Here is a 16,136-nt window from a genome sequence, read left to right on the forward strand (position 1 = left end):
AACCGACTGAGCCACCCAGGTGCCCCTGTTTTAATTTCTAATACAGTGACTATGAATAGCTATAACCTACATAAACAAAAGTCCTTTGGGGTTCTCAATTTTTAAGGGGATAAAGTTTAAGAGGAACTTCTCTAAACCAACCCCTAAAACTGCTCTACAATAAATACAATACAACGAATACAATATATTATCACACACTATAATAGTTTTTTAAAAAGAAAGACACAGAGGTATAGCTGAAAGGTCAATCTATCAATTAAATTGAAATTGGATTCTGAACTGGCTTACTTTGCAGGACTTGTTTCTAACAGGGTGACCTATTAGAAATTGTTTTGGTTGGTCTGGGACCAAGCGGTTTCCTGGGATGCAGGACTTTCAAAACTAAAACTGGTTCAGCCCCATGCAAATTGGGACAATTGGTTATTTCTAGCCCTTCAATCAGCTACTTTGTCCCCCTTTCCCTTGGTCAAACGTGAGTCTCTGAAGAGCAAAACCACATCTGTGCTATGTGTAGGCCCCTGACAGGTAAGAGGATAGAGGAAGGAAGGGAAGCAAGCTACAAAAGTATAAGCACACCATGTTCACAAAAGTAGGAAACACTCACAAGAACAAGCTAACATAACTGTGGCCATCTTAGAGTAGAGGGATGTGGATAGTTTAAGAAATGTTTCTCTGTGTAGTGAAATTTCTGTTACATTATTGAACCACTTTAATAATTACAGAATAAATGTATTTAGAGTTATAGCTGTAACCAGATGGCTCTTTCTAGGCCAGGCAAAATTAGAAGGGTGAGGCCATGGATCCTGAAGATGATGCTAGACCCTGGCTTTGGGGGCATCTTTAATCCATGTGATTAATGAAGAAGGACTTTCTGTCCTTGGATACAAACTCAGGCCAGGCACAGATCCTTTCAACCTTGGGGGGGCTTCTGTCTAAGCACAGGTTGATATCCTGTAGTCTCAACACCTTCCTGCATCTCTGTCTCACTTATATCTTCTGAACCTGCTTCTGGGTCCATTGAATTTTGTTTCTCCTTAACTGAGGAGGGCAAAGTGCAGAAGCAGAGTGGGGCGCAATCTGCAAAGTTGTGAAAGGATTCGAGAGAAAGCAGAGGGAATACATGGTGTGAGTGCAGGAGTGCGGGAGTCCATTTTCAGTTTGGAGTCGTAGTTTTAAGTTTTGAAATTCCTGTTCGTGATGCCACCTGCTGTCCAGCATTGGGAAGGGCCTGTGAGGAATAGTGCTGGGTTTTCCAGACCAGGGAGGATTTCCTGCAGCCTTCATTAGACCCTAGAATTTAGAGAGGAGTTTGCTCTCTCTTGGAATCCAAACAGCCATGGGAGACCCTGGGCTGAGAGAGTGGGGGAAGTTTCCTGTCTTTAGACACCTTGCCCTGGGCTAGGACACGTTGGGCCTTTTATGCCCCACATCAGGTAAGGAGAGAGATACAGGAAAGAGGTGGAGAGCAGAGGGAGTGAAAGAGGCCTGAGTCAGTTGCGCTGGGATCCTGGGCTTCTATCCTTAATGGACACTAGAGATGTGGACAGAGATTTAGGGGATGAGAGTGACTCTATCAAGAATTGGGTCTGTCCTGCAAGCTCCACTATCCCCAAGTCATCTCAGGTATGCAAGTTAGGACATTGATATCCATAGGTTAGGGATATTTGGGCAGAGGCTAAATCAATGCCAAAGGAGTGCCAGCCACCTCTGTTGGCCCTCCAGTCTACCTTCCCTACTCTGCCAGCTATCTGTCTATGGCATCTTGCTCCTCCCCAGCTTAAAACCTTTTAACGACTGCACCCTCTGATGCACAAGATGGAGCCCAAGCTACTTGGCCATCATGGCAGATTCTTCATTGGTAATTGGGCTCTGCTTGCCTTATTCCATGCAGTTTCCTCCTCTCATATGCATTCCAGCCTCACTGGTGATCTTGCTATTTCTTAAACAACACCTTGCATTTGCACATGTGACTCTTTGGCCAATTCTGTGTTTTTCAGTCATCAGAGACCAAAAGGTAGCATAACACAGTGGCTAGAGGAGTGGGCTCCTAAACCAGACTCGCCAGGTTCAAATCCAGGCACTGCCTCTTAGAAGCTTTGTGACCACAAGCAGCTCATGCACTTTCTCCTTGCCCATAAAGATCCTCACCTATAGAAGAAAGGTGAAGACAGTGGTACCCACTTCCATAGGGGTGTTGTGAGGATTAAGTGAGCTAATCATTTAATTTCTTTGGAGAGTGCCCAGCCTTTGGTAAACCCTCAATAAATATCACTACTTGTTTAGAAAGGCAGAATAGCAAAATGGTTAGGCCAGTGGTTTTCAACCAAAAGCAATTTTGCTCCCCAGGGGATGTTTGAAAATATCTAGAAATTTTTGTTTTTCACAGCTGCAGGGATGCTACATCACCTCCCATAACAAAAAAACTATCTGGCCTGAAATGTCAACAATGCTGAGGTTGAGAAAGTCTGGGTTAGGTGGCCAGGTTATTCTGGAACCAATTTGTTTGGGTTCAAATCCTGGCTCTGCCTTTGATATGTGACCTTTGGCAAATTATTAAGGAACTCTGTGTTCGTCAGTTTTTGTGATGGTGAGCTTTATGTGTCAACTTGACCAGGCCAAGGGATGCCCAGATAGCTAGTTAAACATTATTTCTTGGTGTGTACATGAGGTGTTTCCAGAAGATATTAACGTTTCAATTGGTAGACTGACTAAAGCAGATGGGCCTCCCCACTGTGGTAGGCATCATCCAATCCATTGAGGACATGAACACAACAAAAAGCAGAGGAAGGGAGGATTAGTTGGGACACTGGTCTTCTGCCCTTGGACTGGGATTTACACCATCAGCTCCCCTACTTCTCAGGCTTTCAGACTGGGACTACAATTACACCATCATCATCCCTGGATTTCTAGCTTGCAGCTGGCAGATTGTGAGGCTTCTCAGCCTCTATAATCGCTTGAGCCAATACCTTATACTTAATCTCTGGAGAATCCTGACAATACGGTTTCCTTACCTGTAAAGTAAGGATAACAATATGTCATAGGATTCTTGGGAGGAGTAAATGAGTTGAGAGGTGAATGTCTGGCATGCAGTAATCATGCCATGGATGCCATCCATTATATGATGCCTTCTCTCCTCATGTGTCCCCTCCTCTGGGAAGCCCTCTTTGACTCGGGGTTAGATTACTTTCCTGTGCTTATCAGCACATTAGCACTTATCTTCATATATGACAATCACCTGTTCGCTTGGCTATCTTTCTTCTAAGACTGTGAGCTCCTTGAGGGAGGGCTGGTTCTATAGGTTTCAATATCCACAGAACTGAGCATGATGCCTGGTACATGTATCCATAGGATGAATTCATGGGATGAGGTAAAGAAGAAGAGTATGGATGAGGTATTGGAGTTTTCAAGGAAGGTGCCCAGGGAGGAAGAGAGCATGTGAGTAGAGAAAGCAGGCGTATGAATACAAGATGCCCTTGAGAGGGCTTGGCTGGTCCTAACCTGGGCGACCTGGCTTCTACCTGCTCTGATCTTCACTAAGTAATGGGGCTTCTGGCAGTGGTGGTAGATCTGGGCCTGGTGAGTGTCCTGCATCTGTTGGGTGAAAGCAGAAGTTATTATATGGCAGGCTCAGGGGCTGTCCATAGCCTATGATTGCTGGGGAGAGTATAGCAGAGCAGAGAGCCATTAAAACACCTTCCCTGGTGTCCCCCTCTTTCTAGCCATCAGATTTGGCTACACCTGGTGGCCTCTGCACAGAGCCTTCTGCTATCTATGTTTCTCCATTTCACCCTCTTTTTCAACAAAGAAATCTTTGGCTCTGGTATTGCTGTGCTGGCCTCGGAAGGCTGGGGAAGACCCCAAAGATTTCTTACTCTGTGAGGGATAGCTTACCACGCAGGCGTGGCTCTCCATTGCATTGTATGTCTGGACACCAACTTCCCCTCATTACTGCTGGTATTCAGGACCCTGATGCTCTGCCATCATAGAATTTGTCAATTAGCTTCCTGCCAGTAAAGATCTGATGCTATCTGAGATAATCTCCCTGCCCCTGGATATGCACTCTCTCTATTGACATGAGGTTTATTGAGTTGTATTCTGCTGCATTTGTCCTATTAAAGCCACAAGGTAAACTTATACGTCTGTGAAAGTGGGGGGGGGGGTGGTATTATTTGAAGATTTGGACATTCTTTTTAACAATTACCTAGGGAAATGTGGGTTCTCAGAAAGTACTCCGGCAGGTGGGCCTAAGAGAAGAAGGAAAGGGGGCACCTGCCTATCTCTGAACTTCACTTTCTTTAGACTTCTAGGGGGACACTGAGATGTGGGTCCCTGGTGCTGGACACGCAGATGGTGTCTGGGCTTAGGGCTAGGATGGAAGGGCCTATAACGCCCTTAGGTGTACAGCCATATCTTTTTGTGGCTGGACAGGTTTATACTGCCCTAAGTCACTCATCTACATCCTTTTGCCAGCTTGGCAAATACTAAGGCTATGGTGCTAGGAGGAGGGTCATTTGTGTGTAAATTCAAAGCTGATAATATGTGTTGGTTACCGGTTGTATAATAAGTCACTCTTACATTTGGCTGTTTAAAACAGCGAATATGTATCACTTCACACAGTTTCTGAAGGTGAGAAGCAGCTTAGATGAGTGATTTTGGCTAAGTCTCTCACAAGGCTTCAATCAAGGTGTTGGCCATGGCTGCATTCATCTGAAGGCTTGACTGGGGCTGGAGGGTCTGCTTCCAGGATGGCTCCCTTACAGGACTATGGGCAGGAGGCCTCAGTTCCTTCCATGTGACCCTCTTCACAGGACCCTTCCCTGATACAGTGTAGGAGGAGAATGCACAAGGAAGGGAATGCTAAGAAGCGGGGATCATTGGGGGCCACCTTGGAGGTTGGTTGGGTATCACAGAAATAGACATATTATTTTAGTACAATAAATCAGAAGATCAGTTAGTAAGATGTTATTTTTGCTAGGCATGGTTGTATTTCAGATGCATTACCCTAAAGCCAGAGTGCCTTTGGGGGCTTCTGACCCTCTCCTTCACCTTAGATCTGAAGGGCTCCTTGACTTGTCCCCATCAAGTAGCAGGACCATACAGACCAAAGTAGGACCTGCAGGAGAACAAACACAGAGGAGGTGAGGCTTTGGAAGGATAGCAAAGAGTTAAAAAAGGACGAAGAAGCTGTTGAAAAGGCTAAAGGAAGAGAAGCAAGGAGAAGCCCTAAATAGAATGCTTTTTCCAACGTAAGGGAGGGTAACCATAGCACGAGTCTTAAGAATCTAGGACAATGGTCCCACACCAGCAGCTTGTCTAACAGGACAAGTTCAGAGGCTGGAGATTCCAGTCCCGAAATCTCCCATACCCGATGGGCTTTGCGTGGACTTTCAAGCCTGAAATAAAGTCCTCTAGTAAAGAACTCTTTAAACATACCGCGTATGTGCTTTGCTTGTGAATAGGAAGGCAGTTCTGCTGTATCCTGCACCATCCCTGCCATTCACAATGAGTTTATGGGTGAGGCTGCATTTGGACCTCAGATAATTGACTCATATATTACTCTCTGTTCTATTTGGCTTTTGCTTTCTCCAAGACTTTAATAAACCCTTGTTCAAATGATGCCCCCTTGTCCCGTCTGTGCTACTCAGTAACAAATGAGTGGGGGGGGGGGGAAACAAAACAGGATGGTGAGTGGCAGTAGAGATTAGGGGAGCCACCTTAAGGAAAGAGAGAATGCTCTGTGATCTAGCAGTTCCTTCCCATGTTGGGGTTCTCTCTCCAGTGGGGACGCTGCAGGCTAGACTTCAGTTACATTAAGGATGACAATTTCTTTACTGCTGGGTCAAGGGCAGGGAGCAAAGCTTTTCTAAAAACAGTGGCGGAAAAGAAAGGAATCCAAGGGGAGGGTGTGGGTGTGCAAGGCGAGATAGATCAGTCATAGAACACTGAGGCTGAACAGGACCAGTCCTGCGGCACAGAGAAGTGACATAATTTCCCTGAGATCATGCAGCGAGGCAGCAATAATGACTCCTCAGGCAGTGCTTTTAGCTCTGCCTTGCGGTCTGATTAGGTCAATGAGTACCCACAGCTATTGTGTGCGTGAAGGAACAGAACACTGGATGAAAAGGCCACGTGGACAATACACACACCTCTCCCCACACACTGTACGTGGAAGAGACGAGTGTGAGACAGACTCAGGAGCGACACGCACATTTCCATGGGAGGAAAACTGTAGTTGATATTTAAGTAGACCCTCCTCCTCCTCCTGGCTCATCTGTGGGGTCAGCAGGGCTGGTGAAGCCCAAACTGGGGCCTGAATGGGGGGTTGCTGAGGACAGGGGATATTCTGCAGGGGATCAGGGGCGGCAGGGTGGGGGAAGGCTTCTCAGGCATGAAGGAAGCATGAGAAAAAAAAAACTTACGAGGAAGAAAAAAGGGTGCTGGCTGGTTTTGGCATTCATGCGGAAGACGAGTGAGGACCAGGAGGGCCAAGGGTAAGTGGCCGCACCTGCAGCTGGTAACTGACGGAGCTCGTGCTGGGGGTCCAGTCCCTTAAATGGTGCGGCTTCAGTGTGTGCTGTGGGGGAGAGACCCCTGAGGAACTCGGGGGTGCTGCTGGAGCCTGATGGCTCTGTGTGAGCTATCGCTTCAGTGGCAGTGGTGCCGGGGCTGGGCGGCTGCCCGCCATCGGCTCCCTCTCCCCTGCAGAGAAGCCTTCTCTTGATGGGAAGGCAAGAGTGGCTGTTGCTCCTGCAAGTCTAGCAGGCAGGAGCAAACGTAGCTTTCCAGTTTCCAGCACAGGGGCTCTGCAGGGCAGCACTGTCTGGGACAGCACACTTGTCCTCATGGGGATGAGGGGATACAGGGAGAGGTTCTCTTTCTGGAGGCCTGGGGGAGGCAACACCCCTCCATCTCCCCACTGGCCCTGGGCAGACATTTTATCTGCCTGAGTAGCCAAGGTGAAGGCTATACTGTCTCTGAATCTCTGATCTCAGTCCCTTAACACTTGGGTATAAATATAAGGCACTGTGTGACTTCACAGGCATTGGCAGGGATGCCTTATCCTTAACGGCAGAGTACAAGGCTTTGCTTCCGGTTTAGAGAATAGCAATCATCAAATCAAGAGGTAAGAGAGAATAGAAATAATAATAGCTAATATTCACCAGTTCTTATTCTGTTCCAGGTATTATGCTGAGTGATTTCACATGGAATTGTCACAAAATTCCATGGACAAAGGAAATACTTGGTATTGCTTGGTATGACCAGCAAATGGGTCTTATTTACTGAAGGTTAGTGGATGGATATGCTCACACAGCTGGTAAGATGTGGCAATTTGACACCAGACCCTACTCACTTGACCACTATGGAATACTCCTTCCCAATTTTGGTGCGATTTTAGGTTGATCTAGAGCCTCTGAGGCAAGTGATTTATCCGTGAACCCAATGGCTTGGCGACGCTGGTGACCCTCTGCTTGGGCACTGGCCATGGGGGACAGAAAAGAGGCTCCTAGGGATGCCCCCTCTCTCGAGGAGCCAGAACAAAAGTGAGGGCAGAAGGAAGTGAGGCGTGGGACTGGGTGGGTGGAGGAAGGCAGGAGCCCCAGCTAGACAGTGGGCCAGGAAGTCCTTGAGAGAACAGCGGTGCCCTTGTCTTGCTGGAAGGTCAGCTCCATCTCATGCCTTTGGAATCTAAATGGCCTCTGGCGAGAGCGGGTATACAGTGTGGAGCTGTCCCAGAGCCATCCTGTTGGCTGAGATCTAGGGGAGGAGGAGGCCCTGATGGATGCAGATCCTGGCCCCTGGTCAGGCAGGGCCACTGCTTGCATGCTTGGTCTCAGAGACTTTGGCTACCTTCTTTCTTTTTTCCTTCCTTCCTTCCTTCCTTCCTTCCTTCCTTCCTTCCTTCCTCTTTTTCTTTCTTCTTTCTTTCTTTCTTTCTTTCTTTCTTTCTTTCTTTCTGGCAAACCCAGGTCGCAGAGCCCCTTTGATTTAGCTGTCATCCCCTCACCTGCTATCTTTTCCCCTTCTGCTATACCTACAAGGTTTCCCCATCCTCACCTGACCATAATCATGGACACAGCCCTGGGATGGCTCCAGATCAGTCCCTGGGGACCCTGATGGCATGGGTGCTGCTGTGATTGAGGGGGTTAGAGCCAGGGGGAAGTGGGGGGAGACATGTCAGAGAGCTGGATGGAGGTACCAGAGGTGGTCCCCAGGCTGGGTAGGAGCAGCGAGTTCCAGAAGAGGAGGAAGAGCCTGTGGAAGAGCAGGGAGAGGCAGGAGGGGAGGGGCAGGTCATGGTCAGGGTCAGCCATATCAGCAACTGCTGGCCTCTTACTGGCCTTTGGGTACTGAAGTCTAGACCAGATGTAGTTTTTGCCTCTTAGGGGATAACATTTGGGTTGGGGAAAGGAGTCAATATGGCCAAGCCTCTGCTGTCTCTTGGGCTCCCAGGATTTGCAGTGCCTTTTAAGGGTTCCCTTCTGCTAGTAAGGGATCCAACCCTGTTATAGAATGGAGCTCCTGGCTGCGATGGCCTTTGTGCTTTAAGAGTTGAGGAATTTCCTGCTTTTTTCCTGAGCTTTCTTTTCAACATGCGGGTCTGGGCATGTGGAGTGGGGGGGTCACATGGGAGGTAGTGGCTGAAGGGAGGGGGCAGTGGGGAGGAGTGTCTGGCTAGACTTTGCTGCTCCTGCCTACTCTCTGGCCCCCTACCAGAATGTAGAGCCCGAGGCCTTGGGCAACACGTGGCTCTCTGCTTCGAAGACACACACCTGCTCTTGGCGTATACGCTGTTGCTTACTTTCTTCTGAGATGAGGATCTGTATTGATATAAGGGATCAAGACTAAAGGACCATCTGAATTTCAGGCCAGAGGTTGTTTGTGACCATATGGTGCTATCTGGGCCTGAGGAAGAGGGAATGGGGTAGGGGCCCTGCATGGGGCTGGCTCAGAGGGATGCAGTTATTCCCTCTCACATGGAAATAAACATTTTGGATTCCTGATCACCTCCCTGGGGGCGAAGATTCTGGTCAAAAAAGTCAAAGTTGGTCCCCTGGATTCACAGCTTTGTGTGCTCCAAGACAGGCGGGTGGTGGGACTTTCCTTGAGGGCTATTTCCCTCTGGCCTGGTTTTTCTTCTTTCACAGTTTGGTGTCCCTCCTAAACATCTCTTCCATCTGAAGACAGAGGGAGCAGCCTGATCCGAATGCAGGGTTGGGGTTTTGTCAGGGTGAGTATGTGGGTTCAAAATTGATGGCGGTGGGGGTGTGGTGTGTATGTGCGTGCATGCATGCGTGCGTGTGTGTGTGGTGGGGGATGGAATATTCAAGAATGTGGCAGAAGAGGGAAGATTAAACTTGGTGCTTCTTCAGCTCCTACTGCACTGAGTGGCGCCCCCTGCTTCCCACAGGGGAAACAGCAGCCCCAGCTTCCCAGTCTCAGGTACCTGCTTTCACCCACCCCCTTTCCCACCGACCCCCTTGGTGATGTTTCTGAAGCTGCTCAGTCATCCTCTGACTGCTTGTGCTCTTTTGCGGATCTCCAGGCTTCTTGTTGGACTCTGGCTCCTGAAGGGGTGAGGTCAAGTGAAGGATTTGAACTTGCAGTGTGGATGGCTGGATATTCATGTCACACGGGTTTTGAGGGGTTCAGCTTGGACCTGTCAGTTGCCATGGAGGACTCCAAGCTACTGGGTCAGGCCCTCTGGCAAGACTGCAGTGAGGGGTGGTGGACCAGCATGCAGAGCACAGGGGACTGTCCTGTGGGGAGAGGCTTGGACATGCACTGTAAACTCAGAGTGACTAGGACGTTGCATTGCCCTGGTGACTTAGGCAATGGGTGTCTACACGTGGAACATCTTCCTTTGCCTTTGCTGTTCCTTGGAAAGGGACAAGGTAGGATTCAGCAGTCCTCAGAGCTTCTGCTGGTTGGCTTTGCCCAGAGGAGGGCTTTCTACATCCTACTCTACTGGGGACATTTGCAGAGAGGCTGGCAGGGAATAAGCTATTCAGTTCCACTCAGTTCTTTCCCAAACTCATTCCAGAGTGTATAGTAGGATCAGTGTTTCAAAACTAGTGACTGTCTTGAATGTGTAGGGGCTTAGCCATTGCAGGAAGAAGGGGCAGAGGTGATCATCTAATGAGCCAGGGACTTTCCAACAAGCCCTGCCTCCCACACAGTCAGGCTCTGTCCCCACCCCATACAGCCCTCTGGCCCCATGGGACTTTTATTCTGAAAGGACCAAGGCCCCTGGAGGTTTGGGTGTGTGTGGGGGGTATCCAGAGGCTGGAGCTGGCCCTGACCCTGAACAGGCCCTGCCCTCTGGGCTGTTTTCCCGGTAGTGATTCCGGGACCCTAAAGGAGGGGACTTACTGTTCTCACTTCTCCCCCTTATCCTCTGTCCCGGCCTTGCTGGCCTTCAAGCAAAGGGTCCCGATAGCCAGGCGTGTTGGTCTTCTCCCTACTGTTGCCTTCACGCCCCTGTGTCCTCATCTTTCTAGCCCTTAGCCTTATATCTTCCATCGGTTTCTAGCCTTCTTGCTGCCTTTCCTTCCCAAAGCAGACATGGAGGCCAGGTCACTATTCTGAAGTTTTATAGCCTCCCCCAGCACTGAACAAGGGTCTTACTCTGTCCCATCCCTCTTCCCCAAAGTGTAGGATGGAAATATAAGATAGCTAGGATTCATTCAGACATTGGTACGTGTGGTCTGTTGAACTCTGTGTGGGTGAGGCTGTGCCTTGGGATGGGTTCTGTTGAGCACATGAGGCTTTCTTGAGAATAAGGACAAGGAAACAGACGACAACAACAACAACAACTCTACCAGTAGCTCCTGTTTACATTCTTGAACCCAACTCAGTTTTCCAGAAGTTTCACCAGGAAGAGTTCTTACTAGTCCTCAAATGCTCAAAGCTTAGTTCTTTCTTAGATGGAAAAGAAGAAACAAAATGAAATGAAGAGAGTTGAGATCCACTGTTCTCAAGGGGTCTTTCCCCTTTGCCTGTTTCTTTCATCCAGGAGGCCAGACCTTGAACCAGATGTGAGGCAGTGGAGTGTGACAAAAGACTTTGGCCTGGGGGCTACAAGTTATAGATTAACATGGGGAGGAGGGAGGAGGGACCTGGAGGGAGAGTAAGCGGCCCAAAAAAAGGGACTGCTGACCTGGAACAATCTGGCTTGCAGGGGTACAAGGCCTCCTCCCCAGGAGGAGCCTGGGGACCGGTGCAGTCTGGCTATTTGACCTTCCTGAAGACCTGCTCGCACACTGCATCCCTTGCAGTCAGTTCCTGGGGACACAGTAGGAATAATGAGGAGAGAGAAAGAAGGTTCTTGCCAGCCAGAGTTCCTTTCTTGAGGTCCTGGAGCCCCATTTAATCCTTCAGGATACAGCAGTCGGAGTGCTTGATGTATGGGGAATTGTATCATTGTCCCAAACCTTCAACTTTTCACCCCAGAGGAAGGAAGGAAGCTGGGTCACAGAATGTGAAACAGCTAAGTCTCCATCTCTCCAGTCATGATTTATGGACATGCATCTGATTTGTAGCCAGGGGCCCAACTGGCCCCTCTATTTCTTCTTCTCTCTACTCTTCCCAGTGCTTTTGTTTTCCTTTCTTGTTTGCCTTCCTTGGAGGGGGGTAGGGAGTGGAGTAGGAGACTGCTTTGATTTGGGCAAGGGGATGTGTCTTAGCCCAAACAGGGGGATGAGACCCCTCTCCCAGCCCTCACTGAGCTTACCAGATACAGCTTCTCTCCCTCCAGCCAGTGTCTCCAGCCTCGGTTGGGGACCTCCCCTTTCTGCACACATACTAGCTGCTCCTCCTCCCAGGTTACTATGGTCTATAAGGAAAGCAAGAATAAGGGGAGATTTGGAGGCAGAACACCCCAAATGCATCCAACTCACTCTGGGCTGCCCCGCTTCACACTGCAGCAGATACTGTCTTGCTCCAGCCTCTTCATTCTGAGTGAGAGGGTGGTTTTGATTCAACATGACTCCCCCACCCCCACTGCCAACTCCTACAGGCTACTGAGGCCATAGTTTGTCTATGGTGACTACTAGGGTAGGGCAGGGATGGAACAGGATAAACCAGGGGTAAAATTGGGTGGTGGGTGATGAAGAACAAAGACTTGGTCCTTGGGATACTTCCAGTTGGCCTGGAAGGTCATTTGGGAAAGAAGAGAGATTGGTTGGGAGTCCCACCTGGGAATCTCTCCTCTTTCTCAGTTTCAAGGACAGCTGAAGTGTCCCTGAGAATAAAGAATCACCCCTCCTCCCCCATTGGAATGGGGCGGGCCTGGCATTCCAATCAGCATTTCTTAAACCCTCCTATAGAATAGGCCTTGCTAACCAAGGTGCTGAGAATCTTGATCAGATTGAGCAGGAAACAGGTGTCTATGATGCCAGGCAAGCGTTGGGGAAGAGCTGAGTCTTCAAGAAAGCCAGGGGTTAGTTAGATTGGAGATACTGGGACATCTCCAGCAAGGAAAGGAACAGATAGAGGTAAGAGAAAAGGTCAAATAGTTGTAAGAGGCTCTAAACTAGGGTGTTTGTGGAAAAGACCCTTGTATACCATGGACCTCATCTGGAACATAATGGATTGTCACTGAAAGGGTTTAATTCATGGTCACTTTTACATTTTAGATGAATCCTTGTGGCTATAGCATGCAGAGTAGATTAGAGGAAGATTAAGCCTGGGGGCCAATTTTGGGCACCAGGTGAGAAGTGAGGGCTTAAATAAAGGTAGTAATCGCAAGAAAGACTAGGAAGGATCAGTGATGTTCAGTGAAGTAAAATGGGCCATGAACGTAAGTCACATATGTAACTGCAAGATTTCTAGAAGCCACATTAAAAAAGGAAGAAGAAACAGGTGAAATTAATTTTAATGACATATTTTATTTAACCTAGAATATCCCAAACACTAAAATTTCAGCATGTGATTAAAATAAAAATTACTGAGATGTTTTACATTTTTTTTGTACTGTCTTAAAAAACTCACTATGTATTTATACTTATAACACACCTCAGTTTGGACTAGTTACATCTCAAGTGTTCAATAACTGTATATGGCTAGTAGCAACTATATCAGACAGTGTAGATCTTATAAGGATTTCTTGACCAACTAGATGTGGTGTGTGTGTGTGTGTGTGTGTGTGTGTGTGTGTGTGAGTGTGTTGGGGCGAAGGGGTAAGGGAACAGAACGTGTTGACTGTGATTCCCAGGTCTCTGGTCTGCCTGGTTATCACCATTAACAAAGGCGGTAAATATAAAAGCAGAAATAGGTTTGGGTAGGAAGATAATGAATTTGGATTCGAGCTTGGCGCATGCAGATGGAAACATTGTCCGACAGATGAAAGCTTCACCCTGAAGTTCGGGAGACAGATCTGGCTGGAGAATACAAGTTAAGGACAGCTTACAGATGGTAGCAGAATGCATGGGTATAGATGATTTAGCTGATGGCTGTGTACAGACAAGAGAGACAAAGTCAAGAACAAAATACTGGGGGGGAATCCCAGATAAAGGGGTTAATAGGGGCACTAGGGTCTGCAAAAAAGACGAAAAAGACGGCATGAGAAACAGAAAGAAGTAGAAGAGAGTGGAGTCAGAGAGGCTAAGGGAAAGGAGACTCTGCATTGACCAACTGTGTCACAGGCTAGAGGGTGAGCAAATATTTCTTCTTTGGACTGAAGGTGACCTGCTCTTTTTGTCCTTTAGCTGGTGATAAGAGGGGGCAGGAGAGAGTGGTTTGGGGGAAGCACCCGGAGACTGTTACCTTAGGGATTCTGCAGCCTGCTGTGGTGGTCACTTTCTCTGGCTGGAAGAGGTCCCTTAGTTTTGCCTCAGACTGTTAAGAGGCACCTATCTGCTCTCCCACATGCCCTCCCCCAACCCCCCGGGAAAAGTACCTGGCATTTTCGTCCATCCACGATCCTTAGATCTTCTTCAAACTCAACTCCCACATCAAATTCCAGAATGTAGTTGCGGAAGGTGCTGAGGGTCTTGACTATCACGTGGTTGCCCTGATGGTCAATCTCCTTGTCTGGCTTGAGCAGCAGTGCTATCTTCCGCAAGGCCATGCCGATGTCTGTGGGGGGCTAGCTCTTAGCAGGGGTCCCACCAGCCAGCCAGGAACTTCCCTCCTGCAGCAGTACCTTGGGGCTGTGAGCTTCCCTTTAGCTGGGTGTAAGACTAGAGATTGACTCTCCTACCAGTGCTCCTGGCTAGAAATGGATCCCAGCTCACCTGCCCCCACCTGAGCCTTTCCACAGCTTCTAACCCCAGCACTCCTCCTTCTCAGTGGGACAGAGAGGAAGGAAGGGAAAGGGAAAAAGGGGAGTGAATGGGGCCTGGGGGAGGGGTGAGGCCATTACTTAGGGCTTGCAGATAATGTTCCATGTTCTTCTGCGAGACAAAGCGGTAGTAGCCGGTGAGGTTGGGAGGCATTGTCTGGGCTGGCCAAGATGGAGATGGAAATTTCAGGAGAATATAGCAGACAGGATGAGGAGGGAGCAGATGTTGTCTGGCAGGTGAGGCTGAGAGACTCCAGACCAGCCTCTACACACACACACACACACACACACACGCACGCACGCACGCACACACATACACACACACACACAGAACACTCTCGAACACAGAGGCTGCGTAAAGGTCTGTGCTTACCAGGGCTTTTATAGGGCTGGGCCCTGGTGCAATAAGAGCTCCTACCAGACTTTCCCCCCTCCCCCCATGATGAGTTTGGGACTGGTGCCTGCAGCCCGAGGGAGGGGTAGGAACTTGGCAGCTTTGTGCCTGACCTCGGCTTTTCCTGAGGAAGGAACCTGAAGTAGTATCTGGGGCTGTCTGTCATCCAAGACTTGACCCTTTTCGAAGGTCAGTTTTGGCTTCCAGCCCATTTCTGGCAGGTTTGGGAACTGTTCCAGAGCTCTGAGGGGGGCAGTCTCCCCTGGGAGAGGTCCAGTCCTGCTGTGTGGTGGGGGCGGGGGGAGCTTCCAGACTCATCCAGGGACGAGTTCTAACAATATCCTGAGATCCTGGGATTGAGTCAGGGATCCCGAAAGGTATGAGGGGGAAGAGGTGGGGAAAGAAGGGGTGACAGTCAGCTGGCCAGGAGCCACCGTGAAGAGAATTCTCCAGTGCTGCCTCCCACAACTCCCTCAGACAGCTTCACCGAGTTGGGGCCCCAACTCTGGACTCCAAACTCTTTGTCCAATAGTGCTCTTCCCAAGCAAAGAGAGGGTTGTCAGTGCGAGGTATTGGGTTCAAAGTCCAGAGCAGAAAGTGAGGGAGGAGTTTGGTTAGCTATTTTGGAGAATTTTCTCCTCTTTAGCTTGGGACCCAGGGGTTTCCCTCTCCCTCTGAAGTCACTGATGGAACCATCACCCCCCAGTTCCCAGCCTTTGGACAGCCTATGCTTACCAGATGTAGTCCCGTTGCTGGGGCTGCCTAAATTATTGTGTACCTCGCCTCCACCCCCATCCCCTTCTCTCTCTCTCTCTCTCTCTCTCTCTCTCTGGGGCTGCCTAAATTATTGTGTACCTCGCCTCCACCCCCATCCCCTTCTCTCTCTCTCTCTCTCTCTCTCTCTCTCTCTCTCTCTCCCTCTTTCTCTCTCTCTCTCTCAGACCTACCAACTTCCCTGGCTTCAGAATCAGCTGGATTGGTTCATCATGGTTTAAGGTGGGAAAAGCAGGGAGAGGGAGGCAGAGAGCCTAGGCAATGGAAAAAAATCCTACCTGCTAGTGACTTGTTTCCACAGGTGTGTGTGTGTGTGTGTGTTGGGGGGTACACAAACAGCTCACTCTTCCTCCAGTCCCGGAACTCTTTCCACCTCCCTGCTGACCATCCCATGGTTTCCTCAGATACTGGGGCCAGAAACTGAAATGCTACAATCTCTCCGGTTTGGTCTGGGTTTTGCTTCACGGGCTCCCGGGAGGCACGCAGCAGGAACCAGCTGTTGGAAAGGGCTGTGAAAAGAGGTTAATGCAGAGCTGCTGCTGCTGGTGGTGGTGGTGGTGGTGGTGGTGGTGGGGTGACGTGAATAGTGCCCCTCCTCGCCTCGCTCAGGTCTTCGTTGACGTCTCCCCTTCCCTCCCCCGGGCATCTAGCTTCTCGATTCTCCCAATGTCCCTCTTATTTCCCACC

The 16,136-nt window shown here is 49.2% G+C and overlaps 1 protein-coding gene across 2 annotated transcripts; it reads right to left on the reverse strand.

Annotated features, from left to right (window-relative positions):
* Positions 1-4,657: 4,657 nt before the first annotated feature.
* RBP5 (retinol binding protein 5) lies at positions 4,658-14,664 on the reverse strand. 2 transcript variants are annotated; one of them, XR_007456589.1, is made up of 5 exons: positions 14,363-14,664; positions 13,898-14,076; positions 11,732-11,833; positions 11,159-11,283; positions 4,658-5,113 (listed from the first exon to the last, which is right to left on the reverse strand). XR_007456589.1 is itself a non-coding variant. In XM_049625021.1 (4 exons), exons 1-4 carry the CDS (start codon positions 14,433-14,435, stop codon positions 11,230-11,232), a joined length of 408 nt encoding a protein of 135 aa, XP_049480978.1. In that variant the 5' UTR covers positions 14,436-14,663; the 3' UTR covers positions 10,814-11,229. The 2 variants fall into 2 exon arrangements, 1 of the variants encoding a protein (XP_049480978.1); XM_049625021.1 differs by lacking the exon at positions 4,658-5,113 and having other exon boundaries at positions 10,814-11,283; positions 14,363-14,663.
* Positions 14,665-16,136: the final 1,472 nt, after the last annotated feature.

Source organism: Panthera uncia, chromosome B4, assembly GCF_023721935.1.
Source record: "Panthera uncia isolate 11264 chromosome B4, Puncia_PCG_1.0, whole genome shotgun sequence".
NCBI lineage: Eukaryota > Metazoa > Chordata > Mammalia > Carnivora > Felidae > Panthera > Panthera uncia.

Excerpts from the sequence above, each read along its gene's own strand:
- RBP5 (XM_049625021.1), bottom strand. The coding sequence starts at position 14,435 with ATGCCTCCCAACCTCACCGGCTACTACCGCTTTGTCTCGCAGAAGAAC. Across the intron at positions 14,077-14,362 it reads ACATTATCTGCAAGCCCTAA|ACATCGGCATGGCCTTGCGG; the intron begins GTAATGGCCTCA and ends AGCCCCCCACAG. Across the intron at positions 11,284-11,731 it reads AGGGAGAGAAGCTGTATCTG|GAACTGACTGCAAGGGATGC; the intron begins GTAAGCTCAGTG and ends CTGTGTCCCCAG.